The 21,150-nt window shown below is 42.6% G+C and overlaps 1 protein-coding gene across 1 annotated transcript in view; it reads right to left on the bottom strand.

The window, feature by feature from the left end:
* Positions 1–893: 893 nt before the first annotated feature.
* Atp8b4 (ATPase phospholipid transporting 8B4 (putative)) overlaps positions 894–21,150 on the bottom strand; it is a 151,978-nt gene continuing 131,721 nt past the window's right edge. Inside the window, exons 23-27 of the mRNA XM_041679239.1 lie at positions 18,553–18,636; positions 12,566–12,811; positions 6,920–7,058; positions 3,195–3,325; positions 894–1,175 (exon numbers count right to left, since the gene is read on the bottom strand). Coding sequence (XP_041535173.1) covers positions 894–1,175; positions 3,195–3,325; positions 6,920–7,058; positions 12,566–12,811; positions 18,553–18,636 — 882 coding nt within the window. The remainder of the gene's footprint in view (positions 1,176–3,194; positions 3,326–6,919; positions 7,059–12,565; positions 12,812–18,552; positions 18,637–21,150) is intronic.

A 21,150-nucleotide genomic window follows, 5' to 3' on the forward strand; every position in this document is an offset into this window, starting at 1 on the left:
TAAACCTGAGTAAATAGAGTAAGTAGAGATTGCCTATTAACTCACTCCCTTTCAATTCTTAACTTTTGAAAATGGGATCCATAAGCAGCTTTGGCCCCTAGGCTATATGGAACACTCTCGAAAGAGTATGGTGGTCCACCACTCTGATGGGTCCATCCGCAGTCTGTAACATGCTACAGATCACTACTGACATTGCTACACAAGCCACGGGGACATTCGGAGACTTCCTGGGGAGCCACTCCTGTATTTGGTCCCTACATAGAACAGACTAAACACTTTCTGAATAAATCTGACCACATTTAGCAGCCCCTCTGCAAAGATATTCAGCCCGTTTTGTCCCTGGCCTGGTTTGGAAAACAGGGCACTCCATGGGCTTTTTTTTGCGTGGTCTTCAGGCACGTGACGGTTTGTTGTCCGGGATGGACTGGTAAACTGAGGTCACAACTGGAGAGAGACTGACTCAGTCTGAGAGCACCATACTGCAGACTGTAAACTCTGTGGTTGCCTTTGGGAAAGGCAGAGCTTCACATACACGGTGTATCTGTAAACCTGCGTTTCACCCTTTTACAGACCCAGGACCCATCCAGTGTAGATGCTAATTTACAAGCTTTTTCTCCCCCATAAATAAGATTCAAAATTCAGATCATTTGATGTTTAAGTTAATAAAATTCTGTGCTTGTCTCTTGACGGAGGGCTTGGTCCACAGACTCACAAACTGGATGGTGCCCATGGGGCCCGGTTCCCTGCAGAACACACCAGTATGTGACAGGCATTGACAACTGGAGGCCACAGATGTAAGCAAGGCGATCTGCCCTGTTCTTGGCCCCCGAGCAGCTGAAGCTCAGCTCCAGAGGAGGTGTAAAGAAAGCCTTGTGGTTCAAGTCCGTCTTGACTCACAGTTTCACTGTCTTATCGTGACTAAAGCCGCTCACCATGTCTGTGGTTTTCTTACATAAATTTTCAATCCAGCTCGTGTTGTTGCAAAGCATCTTTTCCAGCCCTGATGTCGGGGCTGGATTTTTAGCTCGCATATTTTTTCCAGATGTGATGAGCTCTCCATAGCCCTCTTGGTGAGCAAACGCGTACCCGGATCTTCTGGAGCTTGACCTGCGGGTCTGAGGCCTTCGGCTTCGGATGGGCCTTTCCTTTCTCTGAGCCTTCTGCCACCTGCGGATCTGAGGAGGACGAGAGCCACGGTGAGATGATGAACCCAAACATTAGACTCCAGACATTCGGCCACTGAGTAAAACCTGAGTGTCTGCTGCAAGGAAACATTCCCCTTCTCTGCAAAAGGAAACTTTAAACTAAAAAGCCATGATATTCTCCACCCCAAAGATCACACTAGGCACCAAGCAGGGTTTTTTTATTCCTATCGAGAAAATCTTATGTAAACAAGAAATATTCCAATAAATTTCATTACTGTCTCCATTTCATTGGCCTTCTGCTGAGTTTGGGGGAGGTGTTTGCTTTGCTTTAGTAGCAGTGCTGGGAAAAGAGCCCAGGATCTCAAGCATAATTTTGTATAGAAATATTATGAATATAGTCCCAATACCTATAGTCTTTTCCCATTTTACAGTCTGTCTGGGTCCTGCAGTTATTTGATTAGGAGAAAATTTGGAAAATTGGAGTTAGAATTTTCCCCTCTTATAGAAGATCAGCTTATCATGAAATTTTCAGGATTTTTATTTATTCTGTTTTGGTGTGTGTGTGTGTGTGTGTGTGTGTGTGTGTGTGTGTGAGAGAGAGAGAGAGAGAGAGAGAGAGAGAGAGAGAGAGAGAGAGATGCACGAATATGAATGTGTGGATGTGTGGACTTTTAAAGAACTAAGCCTATTGTTGAGAGCTGATGGGTGGATTTACTGTCTCAGGGACACTATCCAGAGCTGCAGCTCTTCCTGCCCCGTCTTCAGGAACATTTTCTGAGCCTCAGGTGTAGGGCTGTGTTGCAGATGCAGATATTGTATCATTGGAGTTGTTCTCTGCATTTTGGTAAGTGCAGCTCTCTACAGTCGGCCCCACGTGCTGCAAAGAAGTTTCTTTAATGCGGGGCAGGGACTACACTTGTCTGCAAATTTCACGGGATCCTATCCCAGGTGAAGAGCTACAGAGAATCAGTGGCTATGGGAAAGGAAGGGTCAGTTTCCTCAGGGACAAGCTCCCATACAGGTTGTCTGGTCTCAAGCGGTCATCCCTAGAAGTGTGTGCCCTATCTGCTCATGTCTGTACAGGTAACAGTAAACAGACTCAGCACAGTCACAGAAGAAGAAATGATGAATTCGGGAGGGGAAGCACAGAAGGAATTGGAAGAGGGGGGAAGGGAAAATGATCTAGATGTAATCCTCATATGAAATTTCAAAAAAAAATTAAGAATGTAACATCATTTAGGTGGGTTTCCAACGTTCTTCTATCTCCCTGTAAAGGTTAAGTAGAGAAAATGACCAGAGGTTTTGCACGAGTGCTCACTTCTAACTTTCAGGTCTGAAGACACTCATTAAGCAAATCATGGTAATCATCTTTAACACAAGAAAAATGAGCATCTTCGGGTTGCCCATCATTTTCTGGGTTGGATTGAGCTCAGAACCAACAGGAAAGAACAGGCACAAAGGACTCTGCCAATCATTTCACACTTTGCCCCCACCCCCGGAATGTAAGGGACATCACCATAAGAAAGGCCACCTTGGAGCCCTCATCCTCACTGATCTGGCCCCATTATCTTTCCTCATGGGATGAGGCCAGTACGTCTCCCCTCCTGCTCTTCCTCCCATCCTGTGTTCCAGCCTAGCCCAGCATTGCTTTATTTGTCCTCTTTTACCTAGGAGCCGCCCAAATGATGAGACCCCTTGCCTTGACTTGTCTGGATTCCTTGTATGGTGCCCTTAGCTTTCCCTATAGCTTGCTCTTCTCTTAAAGAAATACTACAGCATTATCCCAGTGAACTTCTTTTCCCAGAGTCAGGGGTAAAAATACTTTAACTCTCCACTCCCTATCCACATTTAGCCTGCTACAGTTCTCTTCGTTGACATTTAAGCCTAGGACACTAGCGTGGGGAGGAGAGATTCTGTCTATTGCGTCCTGATGCTGTGGATGTGTGGGAATGTCACTGCTCATTCCTTGTGCACCTGTTCAGACAGAGAAGGACACCATTCACGAGAGCCACCGGCCAGCTTTCAAGCACTCACAGTATGGCAACATACCTGATCACTTAGGCTTGGGTGCAAACACATCTTCAGAAATCTGAATGCCACCACCGGCATGACCGAAACCACTGCGATCAAGAGAACAACAAGCCAGGCGAACTTCTGACTCAAGGAGTGCCATGCGTTTCCTACCATTAGAGAGACACAGACATCCCGGGCATAAAACACTGCATCGTTATAAAACATGTATAATTACATAAATTAATTTGCAATTATAGTTAGTGATTATTAATTAAATTGATAATCATATAAACTTAAAGAAAAAAAAGTTTTAAAACTATTACAAAACCCTGGGGAACTGCTAGCCCGATCAGGCATCCTCTCTTCCACATTCCATCCCATTTGACTCAATTCCTTCTTTCAACCTTATAATCTGTGGTCAGATTAGAACTTCTGATTAATGTTTTCATTCAGACCTATTGTCAAGCAAGGGCCTCACTGACTGCCTATGTCATAACGATGCACTGTGTCTAGCACAAGGCTAACCTCTGAAATGCCAGGCAGCAGCCCAGAAAAGCTGCCTCTAAAGGAGCCTGCTATTCCTTCGATGCTCTCTCTGTCAGGAGCTAAAGATCTAAGATGATCCTGGAGGCTTCTGGGTTGATGAAAAGCGTTCTCCATGACCACTGATACATCTACCCAACATGAGAGATGGTGGAGCAGAGAAACCCATCACCAAGCCTGAAGCCAGCTTCCAGACTTTACACTCGTTCTTTACATATTTATTGTCTGTCTAATCAAGGGAGCAAGGGGTAGACAGGCAGACTTCATGGGAAGACACCATCCCTGTCCCAGCTCATTTTCTATGGATTTATCATGATATCTTCAATCAACCGGGTCTTTCCCCCCCTCCCACCCATGCACCTATGTTAACACCATTCAAATGGGTTTTGGATATGAGAGCTTGGCTAGTGATGGCTATGTCTGCCTTTTCTAGCTTCGGAGAGAAAAATCTGTCTACCAAAGAGCTCTGGCTCCAGTTGCTGTAAACCAAGGGCAGAAGCAAACTTGACCCAATCAATTAGATGTCTTTTTGAGCTCCTTGATGCTCATTACCCACAGGCAATGCTGGAAAAAAAAAAGCTTTGCTTTAAAGCCACTCTCCCCACCACCCATCCGTTGCTGCTAGTTACTAAGGAAAAAAACCTTTTTTTTTTACAAAACCCCAGTGTTGATCTAACTTTTGTAAACTTTCATTGGATCTCAGTAATTAATTCATGGAATGGCATGCGCTTAACTAAAAGGAATTAGTCTGTACACAAACTAAATTCTCCAGGGAAGCAGTCCCATTTTGCACGTTAGTGTGGTCTTTAGGATTGGAAACGCACAAAACGTTCAAATCTGGTAACACAGAAGTAAATAAAGTGAGACTTAGAAACCGTTCTCGAGTCCTCCTTTCCTAACTGGCATGTTCCCATGACTAACCAACATGTTTTTCCGCATGATTGGAATCTTTTGGTAAACAAAGTATTAGTGGTGTATTGAGCAAGACTGTTAGGATGTGAAGAAGTTACTGTACATGTAAGAAGGGACAAAGTTGAAGAATGGTGTGTGAGCACAGCTGAATGGAAATAGAACCCTAGCATCTGTGAAGAAGCCACTTCAGAATCCATCTGGTGGCACATCCTGCACAGATCAGTCTCGTGAGAATAGTTCTCTAGGCTTGATGTGGGAAGTCCTTCTGTATATGTACTGCTTTTATTGGTTAATGAATAGAAATATCTGCCTTGGCTGGTGATAGGGTAGAATAGAACCAGGCAGGGAAAACTAAACTGAATGCTGGGAGGAAGAAGGCAGAGACAGATGTTAGATGGAACTTTACCCGGTAAGCCACAGCCATGTGGCAATGCACAGGTTAATGGAAATAGGTTAGTTTAGGATATAAGAGCAAGCTAGAAATACGATTAAGCTATTGGCCAATGAGTGATTTAATTAATACAGTTTCTGTGTGATTATTTCAAGTTCTGGGCAGCCAGGAATGAATAAGCAGTTGGCCTCCTACTACATAGACTGGGATAATCATAGGATGGATTTGAAGCACTGTGCTGTCTGCTTGAGCTCACAAGACTTATCTCTGTGCATTATTCCTTCCTAGGTTGTTGAAGTGAACTCCAAAAGTCTCTGCCCTTCACTTACTCACCTCTACTAGAGAATTAAAAAACTACTTGGAAAGCATATTAATAGTTCTTGTGTAAAAGTTGGTGACCTTTCCAGAGTCATTTGGAAGTGTGAACTCAAGCACAGGAACACTGGACGTGCCCTCCTTATTGGATAATGCAACCTCAAGACTTGAAGGAATTTTAGGGGTTCCTCACTACCCCATCAGATAGACATTCAAATTCTCCCATGGTGCTCCCAAACATAATCATCAGGTTACATCCTCTGGAAGGATAGTGTTATTCTGGCTAGTTTTTATGTCATCTTGCACAAGCTAGAGTCATTTGGAAAGAGGGACTCCAGTTGAGAAAATACCTCCATAAGATTGCCCTATATGTAAGTCTGTAGCATTTTCTTAAGTAATGATTGATGTGGGCAGGTTCATATTGTAAGCCCACTCCTGGGCTAGTCATCCTGGACACCATAAAAAAATCAGAATGAGTCATGTATGGTAGCACATACCTTTAATCCCAGCACTTGGGAGACAGAGGCAGGTGAATTTCTGTGAGTTCAAAGCCAGACTGGTCTACGAAGAGAGTTCCAGGAAAACCAGGGCTGTTACATAGAGAAACCCTGTCTCAAAAACAAAACCAAATAAAAAACAAAAAGAAGAAAGGAAGGAAAGAAGGAAGGAAGGAGAAAAATGGAAAGAAAGAAGGAAAAGTCAGATTGAAGAAGCCACGGAGAGCAAGCCAATAAATTGCGTTCCTCCATGGTCTCTGTGTCAGTTCCTTCATGTCTGGGCTCCTGCCTTGAGCTCCCCGCCAACCTCCCTTTATGATAGACTATGATCAGAACACGTAAGATGAAATAAACCTTTTCCTCCCCAAGCTGCTTTTAGTCATGGTATTTATCACAGCAACAGAAACCCTAAGAAAAACAGTACCATCAGAGTTAATATTTATTTAACTAGAATATATCTTCACATTTCATATGTAGCAACTCATTTGATCTTCAATTCTTTCTATTGAAAATGGGAACAATTAATAACCCAGTTCATAAATAAATCCTAAATCATGGAAAGGCTAGAAAATGGGTTCAACATCACTCAATTCGTTAAGTGGTGGAGTTGGTGTTTGAAGCCTGACTATCTATTCAGCCATCTCTTCCGGCCACCTCTGGAAGGATGTTCAGAAATCTACAGAGGGCAGTAACACCTGCAACATTTCTCTCTTATCTAAATGCTGGTAATGTCTATGGGGGAGCTTTGACAGATATGCTTATCCTGGAATAAGGAGAACTGGGCATTTTTTTCCTCTTTTCTCTGCACAACAAATGAACTTTTCACAGCCTGTACAGTTGTCCCAATGCACAAGCTATGCCCCCTTGTTTTCTAGGGCACAGCACATTGCATCTGGGCTGTTAGCACCTCTAAGTTGCCCCCGGCAAGGGAAACAGCAGTCTCTTGGGATCCCCTTCAAATCTGAAAGGCTTCAGAGACATGAGTCAACGCCTAGGAAAAAGGTTGTTAGCCACTTCTAGTCCCACACAACACAAAAAAACAAGTCACAAAGACAAAGAACTTTCAGTGTGACCCAGGGCCTCACAATGGTAGAGCTCCTTACCGACAAAGGGGAACTGGTGCGGGAAGATTCTAAAGACGCCGTTACTGTGCATGGCCAGTAAAATGGAGAAATACGTAGCCACACTGCCCCAGATAAAGACATGATTAATCACAGTCCAGTAACTGGTGTCCAAGGCTATCTGCAAACACAATCAAATGCAAAAGAGGAGTCACTGTAAGCAGAAGCTTGCCCCAAGGACTGCTCTGAGACCACCAGGCCAGCTGCGCACACCTCCACATCTGCACACACACCAGGAGACAGGCCTGTTGGACAAGTGGCAGGAGCTCAGCTCTATGGGCAACTGCATCTGCCAAGGCTAAAACAGTCTCGAGGAGTGGAATAAAACGCTAGGGGTTTTATTTTTTAACAAGAAATAAGACAATTGAATGATTTTCTAAATTACTATCAAAATATTTCTATTGGGAAAAATCATGTAGTGGGAATAACATCTTATGAGCTGTGTGTAAAATTTCATAAGTTATTTTTACACAGGCGATTTTTATATGAACATTCCCACTCCTTTTGATGACCCCTATCTTCATTACTCAAATCACAGCAATGAAAAATCTTTGACTTTTTGTCATAAAATTTGGGGTGACCTGAGAGTGTGTTCCCAAGCCCTTCTTCCCTTCCAGTGTCTTTTATGGGAACAACAATGTTATTTACACGGCAGAGGCCTCAGGAGATGTTCAGGTAAAAGATCATAGACTCCTTTTCTGCCTGAAAGGACCCTTTCTGCGACATAAACATATCCTCTGTCGACATGGAAACAGGCTCCCCACCCATTGCAGTTTGCTTCCCTCTGAAGGATTGTAGCAGTGGGACCCTGGAAGCAGAAGATTTGAATTACAGGGTTGTTATACCTGAAGACAGACAGCCCTGCCGTCCACCCTGGTCACAACCCGCTAATTATCTGGTGTTTTTGGTTACCAGGACACTAAGCCAGGACCACCAATCCATTTTCCCATCAACTGTCAGTTCATCACTAGCAAAAGGAAATAGCCTGGTCCCATATTAAACAAGCAGGAAAAGAAATTATTACCCATGTAGAAGACCTAGCAAAACGAACAAGCATCTCCGATTGAAATGAAACTAATAAATGTGGCAGACAAGGACTATCGCAACAGCTAAGCACTGTGATATCTCTTAAGGGGATACAATGCAAGCCTGAGAGGAAAACACCACTTCTAATTTTAAAACTCGAGCAGAAAACCCAAACAAGAATCACCATTGATGAGAGCTAAATTTATATCCGAGAGTGAATGGATGCAAACAACAGGGAACACAAACCAAGAAGTGGAAAGAATTTGTGGACCTGTAGGTATCAGATCTGTGAGCCCAATATACAATTAATAGGATCTTTGAACAAAGTGAAGGAATAAGAAAGAAGAGCCAATTAAAGATCTGATAGAAGCCAAGCGCCCTCAGTCAGCAGCAGCCTAGGTTTTCAAACTGAGAGGACTCTTCAAATCCCAGGCAAATTAGTGTGTCAGGGGGTGGGGGGATCACATTCTGCTGGCATCAGAGAAATAAAATAAAGAGCATAAGCTTTTAGACCGAAACGGTACTGAGGGGAAAGGATCAGCTGACATCACCCTACCACAGGGGAACCGGGAGATAGAAGTGTAGCGGTACAGTTGACAGGGGTTCCGGGTGCGGTGGAAGGAGCTCTCGCGCTCAGTAGTCCTGTTATCACCCAATATAGTGCTTAAATACAACGATAAAGAATATTTAAGCTCAAAATTTTAACATTCAAATCCCCTTTCTGAACTATTTCCTGGAAGATATTGTTGTACCCAAATCAATCAAAACAAAACCTCAGAACAGTTGTAGCATAGAATTAAAAAAAAAAAAGGTGGCTCACAATGATTCTAGGAAATTTATAATTAGTTCTAAATAAATAATGATGTGAGCATTAGCTAACGTGTCAATTTGAAAAGAAATTGGAACCTTTAAAACCTATGCTAAAGGAGTATTCGGCAGCATTCTGAATCAAAACCATACCATTGTTTACATGTTAAAATTGAAGATAAGAGTAAAGACAGAGGAAGAAAGGAAAAATAAAAACAGTCCTAAACTACAACCCAGCCACAGAGCCTTTGGAACACAGCGTTGCCTGCAGGGTATGCTGGTGAGATTGTGGCCCAGGGCTTGTGGGGGTAACCAAGCAGTATCTTACTTGACATAAGGCCCACTCCATGAGACGGAACCCATGCCTGGCACTGCTTGAGTGACCAAAACTCTGAGATTAAACAGCACGGTGACCTAGTGTAAACCCACACCACTGTTATACAAAAAAAAAAGTAGCAATAACACTACCCCTAATGACATTCTCCTGTACTCATAGACCAGTGCCTTGCTCGGTCATCATCAGAGAAGCCTCTTCCCACACCAGATGGGGACAAATACAGAGACCCACAGCCAGACAACAAGCAGAGAGTGAAAGACCTTGGAACACTCAGCCCTAAGTGAACACCTCCATCAAATCCTTCCCCTCAGGGTAACCAGAGGAAGAGGAGGCAGAAAGAATGTAAGAGCCAGAGAAGATGGAGGACACCAGGAAAACAAGGTCCTTTAAATCACCATGACTGACAAACATGAATACAGTTTTTGTTTTATTATATATTATATTATAGTATAGTATAGTATAGTATATATCATTCTCCCTTAGAAGCCTGTTGGTTTTCTAATAAGAGACAGAAAAGGAGTGGACCCAGAGGGGAGGGATACCAGATGATGGAGAGAAACTGGGAGGAATAGAAGAAAGGGAAATCATAATCATGATATATTATATTAGAAAAAAATCTATTTCAATAAAAAGAAAAAAGTTTAAAAGACAGAGAACAAAACAAATAGCTCCAAATTTGTTTCATTAGAGGTAGATGAAGAACGATCTAGAACACGAGTGTAAAACATTTGGTGACAATTAAAACTACTTAGAGATTCCACCTCAATGAAAATGGTTAAGATCAAGAAAGCAGGTGTCAACAAACGCTAGTGAGGTGTTGGGAAGAGGGGAACCCTTTCACGGTGTTAGCAGGAGTGTGAACTGGTGTAGCTACTGTGGAAATCAGTGTGGTGGTTATACAAGAAGATTAAAGGAAAGCTATTTGGTCCAGCTGTAGTATACTGCTTGGAGTGTCTATAGAGATTAAGAGCCAGAAAGTGCTCATGAAAGGCAGGTGGAAACATACATGTTATAAAGGAGAAGGGAGGAAAAGCTTAAAATGAAAAGGAGTTTGAATGAAAGTTCCCTGTATTGGTGGAGAGAATTGGTCCCACAAGACAAGAAGTATTAAACAAAATTCTCAGAGCCAGGCTTGAAATATTCCCTGTTGTTATGAGCCCACCCCTCACACAACACAGGTGATCCACCGTTGCCCTTGGTTGCCCACCATCACTAGACGGTAAGACTGTACTGGTGAAAACACCATGTGCTTTGGTTGCAGGGCATACAGAAATCAATTTCTCATTGACAGGGAAGCTTCCTCCTTGCTGGTTAGCTTACATGGTGCCAGTAGATACTATGGAGATTTCTAGATGAAAAAAATGGCTATACCCAGTGCTTGGACCCTGCATGCTACAGTACAACCCGACAGACTAGAAATGGAATCAGCCTAGATGTCCATCAACTGACAGATAGACAGGAGAACGTGATACATACACATGGCGCTCACGGGTACAGAGCGGTTGTGCTCCAGAGAAGAAGCGTGAAGAACACAACACCTCTCTCTGACCCTTCCTAGAATCCCACAGACGTCTCCAAAGGAAACATCAGACATGCAAACTGCAGAACAGTTTACAGACCCTCTGACCACGATTCTTCAGATTTATTACAGATGAAGAAAGACCACAGAGCCGTCAGAGGTCAGAGACGATGGCAGCATGACAGCGAAGTACCCTGTGAAACCCTGTGATGGACAGTGGGACAGAGAAAAGTTATTAACAGAAAAGCTAAGGAGGCCTGAGCCACGCCTGTAGTTTAGGTAACAATACTGGTAATTTCTTCTCATTTCCGTAGGTGCCATGATGGTTGTGGGTCAGGCTGAGCAGACTCGGGCACTGTCAACTACAGTGTCAACTATTCTGCAAATCTATAATTATTTCAAAAGAAATGTTTTATTAATTATTCTTGCTTAAATTGTGAACATAACAAAGACTTTTAAGCATCAATTATTTCCCAGGCAGCCAGAGGCTGTAGACTCAACATTGTGAACTAATGGTCTCTTATTGGTGTAGGCCTGGCTGAGAAGGGGGTTTTACACTTATCTGATGAAAAAAAATCTAATTAAGAAGATGTTTTGCAATGAGTTAAAATAAGAACATCAAACTTCCATATAGTCTTGGACCTAGAATTCCCCTTTTAAGAAGACAGCCTGGCTGAGCATAGTAGCACATCCCTTTAATGCCAGAACGTGGGAGGCAGAGGGAGGAGGAGCTCTGTGAGTCAGGAGCCAGCCTGGTCTATATTGTGAGTTCCAGCCCAGACAGTGAGACCCTGTCTCAAAAAAAAAAAAACCAAACAAACAAACAAAAAAAGTGAAAGATCAATAAAGAATATGCTTTAAGACAGTAAAGACACATTGAGGATTTGGCATATGAAAGTTTGCCACTGTGCCATTTCTCATAGTGAAAATCATAGAAGGAATCTAACAGTGTCCTGGATGCTATGTTCATATGCTCAAGTATTGGAGCCATAAAAGGGACATTTCAGAGAATAATCCAAAGACAAGTTCATACTTAGGAGACAAAGATAAGTGCAAAACAAAATTATAAAATCACACAAAATTGATTTCTATAATTTTTGCCATGGTAGCACCAGTGTGGAACTGTAGATGAATTTTAATTTTTTTCTATACTTTTCTGCTCCTTCCAAATTTACTCTATGTGCCCAAGTTCTGTGTGGGCCTCCCCCCCTGCAGAGCCTTTCTTTTTTTTTTTTTTTAAGGCTTCTGAACCTCAGGAGAGACCATAGCCCAGGGTGCATCCGTTGTTGTCCTAGGCTCAGCACGGGGAACTGTTTCTCAGGCTGTTTGAGAACTAGCTTTAGATGTGTCTGAAGACTGTAGACATAATCTGGAGAAGCAAGTCAGTTTTCATTATTCTTCTCTAATGGTTGGGCACACCCTGGCAAGCTCTGTTTATGATAGGATCGGAGAGAGGAAATTCCCCTTTTATTATCTCCCCCATTTATTTAGTACTCAAGAAATGCTCGTGTGACCTGTGACATGAGATCATCTGATTTTAACAGTTCACTTAATAACCAAAACCAAAGTAACACAGAGGCTGTATCACCCACCACATCAGTTCGGTGCTGCTGGTATTCATGGACCAGAAGTTTGTATGAACGCAATTGCACTAGAAAACAAACCAAATCACAACGCAGAAGACCAAGAAAGAAAACCTATCAGAGTGTCTCCTTAATATGCCATTTGAATAGCGCACTGAGCCTCCTCACGCACGGACAAAGGTGAGTGCACCCACACACAAATGCATACATCTACACACAAACAGAAGGAATTCCTTGTACTCCCTTAGAGTTATTCCCAGACTGGAACCTTAACAAGCAGAATCAGCAGATAGTGAACTTCAACATATGTGTAAACCAATCACACCAAGGCAGAGTGGCTTAGGGAACAGGGTTACCTGTACACTGACCACAATGATCAAGGATGTGGCCATGGTAACCGCAAAGGACTGGTAGTCAGCAATGTGCTGCCCGTCTTCTCCAGCCACGTTGTAAAAGGACCCATAGGGAATGAAGAAAAGGGCTAACGAAGTGTAGATTCCATGTGCCATACAGATGAAAAAGATACGCTTGTTGAAAAGTAGATTCAGTTGGCCAGGTTCGTAGAGCTGAGGATAGTCCATGCTGTTCTGGTCACTCACATCCTGTAAACAGAGAGCAGTTTCAGAGAAGAGTCAGGGAGGCCCTGTATTCCCTATCCTCAGAAACAGACAAGGTCATTGTAAGCATCACCTGCTACCTATTACTCACTGGGCTAGAATAAAACATTACCGTGTTTTTATTCCCAGAAGAACCTACTTACCAGATTACAAATGACCCCTACTTTGATATGAAGACATTTCCATCCCCAATAGAAACAGAGGAGAGGGCACCCAGATCTTAAACAGCACAGGCAGGATTTGTCTGAACTTGAATGCATATATTTGAAATCCAGTCAAAATTTGTTTGCTACGTTCTCTACAGGCTGCTCTGGCTGCTGCCATCTTGGAAGGATTGAATGTCCAGGATTCCAGCACATTATGTATAGCTGTGGACCGTGAAGAAATTGCTAACATAATCTGCAGAGGGCTTCAGAGTCAGCACTGGCCCCCTGGGCATGAGGTGAGCAGGAATGATGAGAAAAGGGGGGAAACCCATGTGGTGTTCAAAGTGGGAAGGGGGCTGAGACTAAACACTTAGGACCTGAGACTAAACACTTTGCCCAGAGAGAATTCAGCAATAAATGCCAAGGGCTCAGGACAACAGAAACAGACAGAATAGGAAGCTCCAGATTTAGCAGCCACCAAATTCTAGGAAAAAAAAACTGATTTCTCTAAAACTTAATGGACGTATGAATCTATAAAACAGATTCTGCATTTCTGGTTGTCTACAAAAATGATGCTAATAGCCACAGTGTGAGCATCAAAATGAAGGGACAAGACTAAAAGATGGCCAGCATAGAAGTCTAGACAAAAACAGAAGCCCAGCCAGGAAATGGTGGCACTCAGGAGGCAGAGGCAGGCAGATCTCTGAGTTGGAGACCAGTCTGGTGTACAGAGCTAGTTCTAAGATAGCCAAGGCTACACAAAGAAGCCCTCTCTTGAAAAACAAAAGAAACAACAACAACAAAAACAAAGTCTATATGTAGAGAAGAAGCATCCATGGAGCCATGAATGATAAATTCTAGAAGTCTAATACCCCTTCATCCTTGCCGAATGGCCCAGACTGCAAAAAATGGGTTCTGTGAATCCTGACACGTTCTCTTTAAGAAGTCCTCCCTGCAGAAGCCATCATATGAGAGTACTTTCTTCTAGAGTGGTGACTAGTACAGTTACAGTCACAAGCTCTGAAACCACAGTGATGAGCTGAAGGCCTGGTAACAGGTTTTGGCAGTATGTAGTCTTGTTACTTAACCCAAGTCTTGGTTTCTTCATCTGTAGAAATGCAGACAATAATACCTCCCACACAGAAAACCACTGTCATGACTAAGAATCCTTGCCCCGTACTAAATGGTCAATAATCTATGCTCTAACATAAAATGTTGACGAAATGATGGTGATAATAAATGATAACGATAGTAAAATGTAGCGGCCCAAACTCAAGTGAGCTCGGGATGGACTTAGTTCCGCCACTTCTTCGCTGGTCGGTCTGTGACTTAACCCCCTGGCCTTGCTCCTTTCACGAAATGAGTGACCGCAGAGATGACCCCTGCGGCCTTCTGGCACATCATCCATGACTCTGCCATCAGCTTAAGGGCCAGCACAGACAAACCAAAAGAGGAGAGGAACAGACATTCAAGTTGATGTCAATCAGGAGACTTATTATATTTTGTTTTGCTTTGCTCTACTTTTTTCACATTGCACAATGACTGTTTTTTGGTTTCTTCTTGTTGTTGTTTTCTTCCCAGAACTGCTTTATTTTTACTATTTGACTCCACGTTGTGGGCAGCTACAAAGCATCAAGAAAAGAAACAGTTGTGAACAGCAGCACTTGGAAGAGCGTGTGCTTAATTAATCCTTTACATCTAAGGTCTTTTTGAAGTTCAGGACTTTGTGCAGATGCCCTTTTTCCATATGGACAGGGACTCAGAAGCAACTACAAAGCAGACAGAACGGGAGAAGGGAGTGACCTCACAACGCGGGGATGTGCATTGCGCAATAGATTGCTTTGGGCCAGAAAACGAAGTCTAGTAAACAGGTCTAATAACAGATTGGAGAAAATCTGGTCTCAAAAATACTTCAAAAAAATGTTTTAAAGTAATACACTTTAATTGTGCCATGGAAACTCTACTGGCTAGGCTTCTACTTCCCCACAGGCAGCCAGACTTCCTTCCTTGCCAGGAAGTACGTTCCAAACCAGAGTAGGTTATAAAGCACCATTCTGGTAATTGGTTTCTCCCCGCTCTCCCATCTCACACACAAAAACACTGAATAAAGTCTGGGTTCTTTCTCTCCATCACTGAGGACTTGTGTGTGCTCACCTGTCTTAGATGGGCTGGTTGGTGCCCTGGGGTTGCTCCGTACTGGCCACGAAGGCCTCACTGTACATGCTGATATTTTATGCACTGCCCCTGCTGCCCCTGTCCCTTCATTTTTTCCTTAGCCCTGCACAGCTCTCTCCAAACCCCCAGAGGCTAACATAGCACTTCCCAGCATGTGGTCTCAGAGGCACTAATTCAGAGACACTTTAATGCTTGAAGCCAGAGCAACAGGTTCACAAAGTGATCTGAATGGAAGAACCCTCCAGAATAAGATTTGTTAAGGAGAGAGAGAGCCTTGTTAACTATGAAGGAGGCGGGGAATGACAGGGCTTGAATTGGGAGTTCATTAGGACATATAGACACTACCAGGTTCCAAAGAAACCCTAGACAAGGCTCACTCAGTACCTGTGGCTCCTCCCAGAACTTCTCACCATGCCCCCTACCTTAAAATTCTTCAGCCCAAGGACTTTGCTTCCTTTCTCATGGCTTCTCATTCCTATATAAACCTAACATTCAGTTCTCTTGGTCCTGTCTTGGTCCACTTCCCTCACTCCTCTTCTCTCTCTTCTCTTCCTCTCTTACCTCCCACCCCCACTTTCATGGCCCAGTTCTGGCCCTCTCCCTTGTATCTACAATAAAATCCTTCTCAACCATACCTTGGAGTGGTCATGGCCTTATTTTCATTCACCCACCGTGTCTAACATGATGGGAAGCTAAAGAAAAGCCTTCAAGGCTCCTGAACAAAGGAGATTTACAGACTTTCAAAGGGATGGCAGGAATTTCCATACCACATTGTTTGGGAGGCAGATATCACAGTTTCAAGTTTCCTTTATCCTGGGCAGTAGAGGAGGAAAGCTAGCCAAGTGTGTGTGTACTCTAAGTGTCACTGAAGTGTCTTGTCAACTCTTTGACAGACTGTAGGGTTGTTGTGACTCGGTGAAGGGTGGAGAAAGCTAAGGAATCTGTTTGCTAACATTTAATGAAAAAGGGCGGGGGGGAAGTAAAGATATATAGCTAGATAGCAAAGTGAGAGACCTGCACAATGAAAACCTTCAAAACACCAAAGGGAAAAACTGAAGAAGACCCAGAAGATGAATAGGTCTCCCAGACTCATGAACGGGTGGATTTAACATTGTAAAAATGGCCATCCTACCAAAATCAACCTAAAGACTCAAGGCAATCCCATCAAAATTCAAATGCAATTCTTCGCCCAAACTACAAAGCATTAGCATTAGTAGGGAAGCAAAATAGACTCAAGATGAGCTAGGACCATCTGAAACAATGAAGATGGCTGGAAGCATCACCGTTCCTTAGTTTAATTTAAACCATGGAGCTATGGTGTTAAAACAACATGGTACTGGCACACAAACCAAGCACATTAATCAATGGAATAAAATGGAAGCCAGAGATATAAGTCCACACACCTAGATCCACCTGACCTGTTTTATAAAGATGACATCAATACACACGAGAGTAAACAGCATCTTAAGCAAATAAGACTGGAGAAATTTGATAGCTACATAGAAAGGAATGAAACTAACGCATGTATCTCACTATGCAAACAAATCAACTCCAAATAGATCAAGGACTCCAAAAGTCCTACTAGGAAGAGTAAGGGGTACATGTCAGGACACAGGCTCAGTTAAGAGTCTTCGGAATCTGACCCTGGTCATTCAGGAAATAGAATCAAAAATCAATGAATAGGATCTCATTAAATTAAAATGTTCTTGTTCACCAAAGAAAACAGTTAATCAAGTAAAAAGAGAAGCTTCAGAATGGAGGAAAACTCACCAGCTACACATAAGACAGAAGGTTAGTGTCTAGAACAGGGGTTCTTGACCCCTATTGCTGAGACTCCTTAACACAGTTCCTCAGGCTATGGTCACCACTGAAACATAAGATTATTTTTGTTGCTACTTTATAACTGTAATTTTGCTATTGTTAAGAATCATAATGTAAATATATGTGTTTTCCAATGGTCTAGGGCAATCCCTGTGGAAGAACTCTTTGGCCACCCCCAAAGAGGTCATGACCCACAGGTTGAGACCTGCTGGACTAGAATATACACACATTTCAATAAAAGAAATAGCACAGTTTTCAAATGAGTTATGAGTCTGAGCAGAGAATTCTCAATAGAAAAGTATAAATGGATAATAAACATTTAAATTTTTCAACATCCTTAGCTATCAGAAAATGCAAATCAAAACTACTTTGAGACTCCGTATCACCTCAACTAGACTGGATATCATCAAGCAAACATGTGATAGCAAATAGTAGTGAGGATGTGGGGACCAGAAACCCTCATCCTGACAGTGGGCATGCAGACATGGGCAACAACCATGGAAATCAGTGGCAAGGTGGCTTTAAAAGCTACAAACAGATCTACCATGTGAACCCTGGCAGATATCCAAAGAACATACATCCTACCACAGAGATCCATGCTTATCCATATTCACCACAGTAACTAGGATATGCAAACAGCCGAGATGTCTACCAGCTGACGAGACAATAATAAAAACGTGGTAAACATGCTCAGTAGAATTCTATCCAGCTGTATAGGAAACTGAAACTATAAAATTTGCAGGTGCATGGGTGGAAATGGAAAAAAATTATATGGAGTGAGGTAACCCAGACCCAAAAAGACAAAAACAATGATTCTCACTCAGCCATGGAGCCGGCGTTGGCCCTTTAGATTTATGTATTTAACTTAAGTACCTGCTGAATCCAGGAAATTGGAGAGAGCCCATTGGTGGGGAAAGAAAGAGCTTAAGGAGGGAGGATAATGAAATACAAGTAATGTGAAGGAAGAAAGTGGAATGATGGGAAGGAAGATCTAAGTGGGGAAGGAATGGCGGGGTAGGATAGAGGAGGGAGCAGGAAGAGCGATAGCTAAAGTCATGTAGAAACCTATTCTTTTACAAACTTTCTACACAGAGAGTGAGAGAGAGAGAGATGTGAAGCTAAGAGGGTCAGTTGGAGTGTTGGGGTAGATCTGGGAAGACTTAGAAGTAGGAGTTGGGGAACAGTGAGTGTGGTCATAATACATTGTGTGTGTTTATCAAAGCCTCAAAAAATTCAATTTAAAATATTATAATTTTAAAGATACGATCATAGAAATTTGAGAAATGATGGACTTAAATGAAAGAAAAGACTTCATGCATGACTTCTCAGAACCTTACATCAATGCTGTGAGATGTGAACCCTAAGAACAGATAGGGCACACTTGGATGGAGAACGTTTTTGGAGAAGCAGCAGGCAGGGGAGGGAACCCAGAAGGACTTGCGACCCATGTAACACTTCTAATTAAAACTGCATTCCTAAGGATCTTCCCATGAATCAGCCTTCTACTTAAAGGCTATCTAGCAATAGCTGAAAGATTCTACAGAGAAAGTAAGCAACAAATACAGAAAAAGGAAAAGCACATACCTGGTCAAATATCCCCATGGCTAAAACAGGTAGTGATGTGTAAACGATGTTAAAAAGAGTGATGAACCACTGGTCATAAACAGTCTGAAAAAAAGCAAAACATCCATGAGAAACACTGTCCACAGAGTGAAGTCAGGCATTGGAGAAACATTGTCCACAGAGTGAAGACAGGCATTAAAGAAACACCGTCCACAGAGTGAAAATGGGCTTTGTCAGGGCTAAGTAACTCAGAGTCAGGGGCAAAGACTGGAACTCTTCCTAGGTTTTCCCTCTTTTGGGGGTTGTTGGATTTTGAAGGTGCTGTCTTCTCTAGGTGTTTTGTTTGATTTGTTTCTTACTGTTTTTAAGGAGGGGCTTTGGTCACTAGGTAGCCCAGGCTGGTCTCTAACTTGAAGCTATCTTCCTGCCTCTGGCTCCACGTGCTGGGATTACAGGCATGCATGACCATGCTCAACTCTTGTTCATCTCAGAAATGACATCATATCTGCCATGTGTGTCAGTGGGGGTGAGCTATACCAAAGTGTGCAACATACCAAATCAACACACATACCAGACATATGTGAGACCCCAGACCCTTGTAGTGGGTTACTATTGTATTCTCCAAGTTTTTAATAGCTTATGACAAGTTCAAATGCATGATCTAAGTGATATTCAAAGAATCCACTAAAGTATTTCCAAAGAAACACAGAAATGAGCCTTTTACCGTGACACTATATTTAAACCATTTCTTGGGAGTGGCTTATAGCAAAGGGAGCACAAATCCCAGGGTTCACTGCACTGAATATAAACAAGACAATAAAATCATCCCTCACATGCACAGAGTAAGGTGCCCAAGACAGGCTTGCATAGGGGATAGGGAATGCAGCTCAGTCTATGGAGTGCTTGCATAACGTGCATGGTGCCTTGGGCTTAATCTTCGGTACTAAATAAGCCAGAGCTAGAAACACAGGCTTGCAGTCACAGCACCCATGAGGTGGGAGAAGGGAACTTTCAATTCTAGTTCGCCCTCAACTACATAGTGAGTTTGAGGTCAACCTGGCCTAGAAAAAGACCCTGTTTCCAAAAAACAAACAAATAAAATCTTTGCATAAGTCCTAGTACAACAGTAGAACAGAAATTGCATGCCACTTGGTTGATGACATAGAGAAGCACAGAGAAAATCTTTAAGAGTTTTTTTTTTATTATAGGAACATGTAAACATTAAGATACAGATCTCTGGCTCCTAACCAGTGATTATCCTACCACTTTCATAACATTCATTTATTTATAATTTGGTGTGTATTGAGAAATCGATACACACTAAATACTAGGTTCTGTGTAGCAATAACTCAACATAATCACTCACACAGGAATTTATAGAGAAATAAAAGGGAAGATACAATAAAAGGTCAAATTTTGAAGGAGGAATTGAGTGAGTAGGTGAGCAAGCCAGTGAGCAAGCGAGTGAGCATGAATTAGAAAATAATAATTACCAGGGAGGAAAGGAGATAGGGATGTGAGAGGGTTATCATTGTATGAGGTGATTGCAGATGATCTAACAGAGAAGTGACATTGAAAGAAGGGAGGGAGGGAGGAAGGGAGTAAAGGAAGGAGGGAGGGAAGAAGAGATTTAATGAGCAAATTTCTAGCACAGGCATACTCCCATGATCCAGAAAGATGTAGTGAAGCGTACCTTAGGCAAAAAGCATCCATATGCCCAGCAAACAGCACACCTGTCATTGACTGACTCAGGGTTACCAATAAAGGGGATGATAGACATCAAGAGCTAAGGTAGAGCAGCCAGGCATAATGACAATCCTTTACAACACCAGCACTTGGGGGGCTAAGGCGAGGGGGAGGGGAGAGCAAGTTTGAGATCAACTGAGGGAACATAGTAAACTACTGTCTAGATAGATAGATAGATAGATAGATAGATAGATAGATAGGGCCCTGAAGACAAGGCCACTGTGTGATTAACTGATTGAAAGCATTAGAGGGTTGATACTAAACTGGGAACAGACTGAAGGACTATGATGCAGCAGCAGCAACCGAGGAGTCTTCAACAGCCTCTTAATAAAAGGCAAAAGGCCCTGGGCCAATCTGTCAGATTCTCAGTAGATGATGAAACACGACTTCTTTGTGAGGAAGTGCTAATGCATTCGAGAACTTTAGAATGAAATGAGTCAGAGATGGTAAAGTGGGCTGTACTTAGTCACATAAGTAAGGTGATCCTTTCAATTATGTCCTGGAGATGTAAAGCATCTTGAAGAGAAAATAGTCTGGTTTCTTTAGATGTTAAATCTGCATTTGAAGTATGCTGTGTCTTAGCACCATCATTTATTTTTGAGATGAGGACAGATTTGTTAAAGAAAAAGAGAAGTGAAAGCAAATTCATCCAAGGCCGAATCTGAACCATCAAGGCTCTGTGGCGGTCTGCTTGACTAACTCAGATACACTGCAGTGCTGGCTACTGGACTTGGAGACATTGTTAGCATGGCTAGATTCTGTGGTGAGAGAAAGTCACCAGAGCATTGCTGTCCTTAACTAGAGCTAAAGGGGGAATGAGGTGGGAGAAGGGCTGGCAAAGGACTAAGGAAATGTCCATGGAAACATTCTCTC

The sequence above is a fragment of the Microtus oregoni genome, unplaced genomic scaffold, assembly GCF_018167655.1.
Source record: "Microtus oregoni isolate MIOR12 unplaced genomic scaffold, Mior012 000031F_ref0000149, whole genome shotgun sequence".
NCBI classification, from domain to species: domain Eukaryota; kingdom Metazoa; phylum Chordata; class Mammalia; order Rodentia; family Cricetidae; genus Microtus; species Microtus oregoni.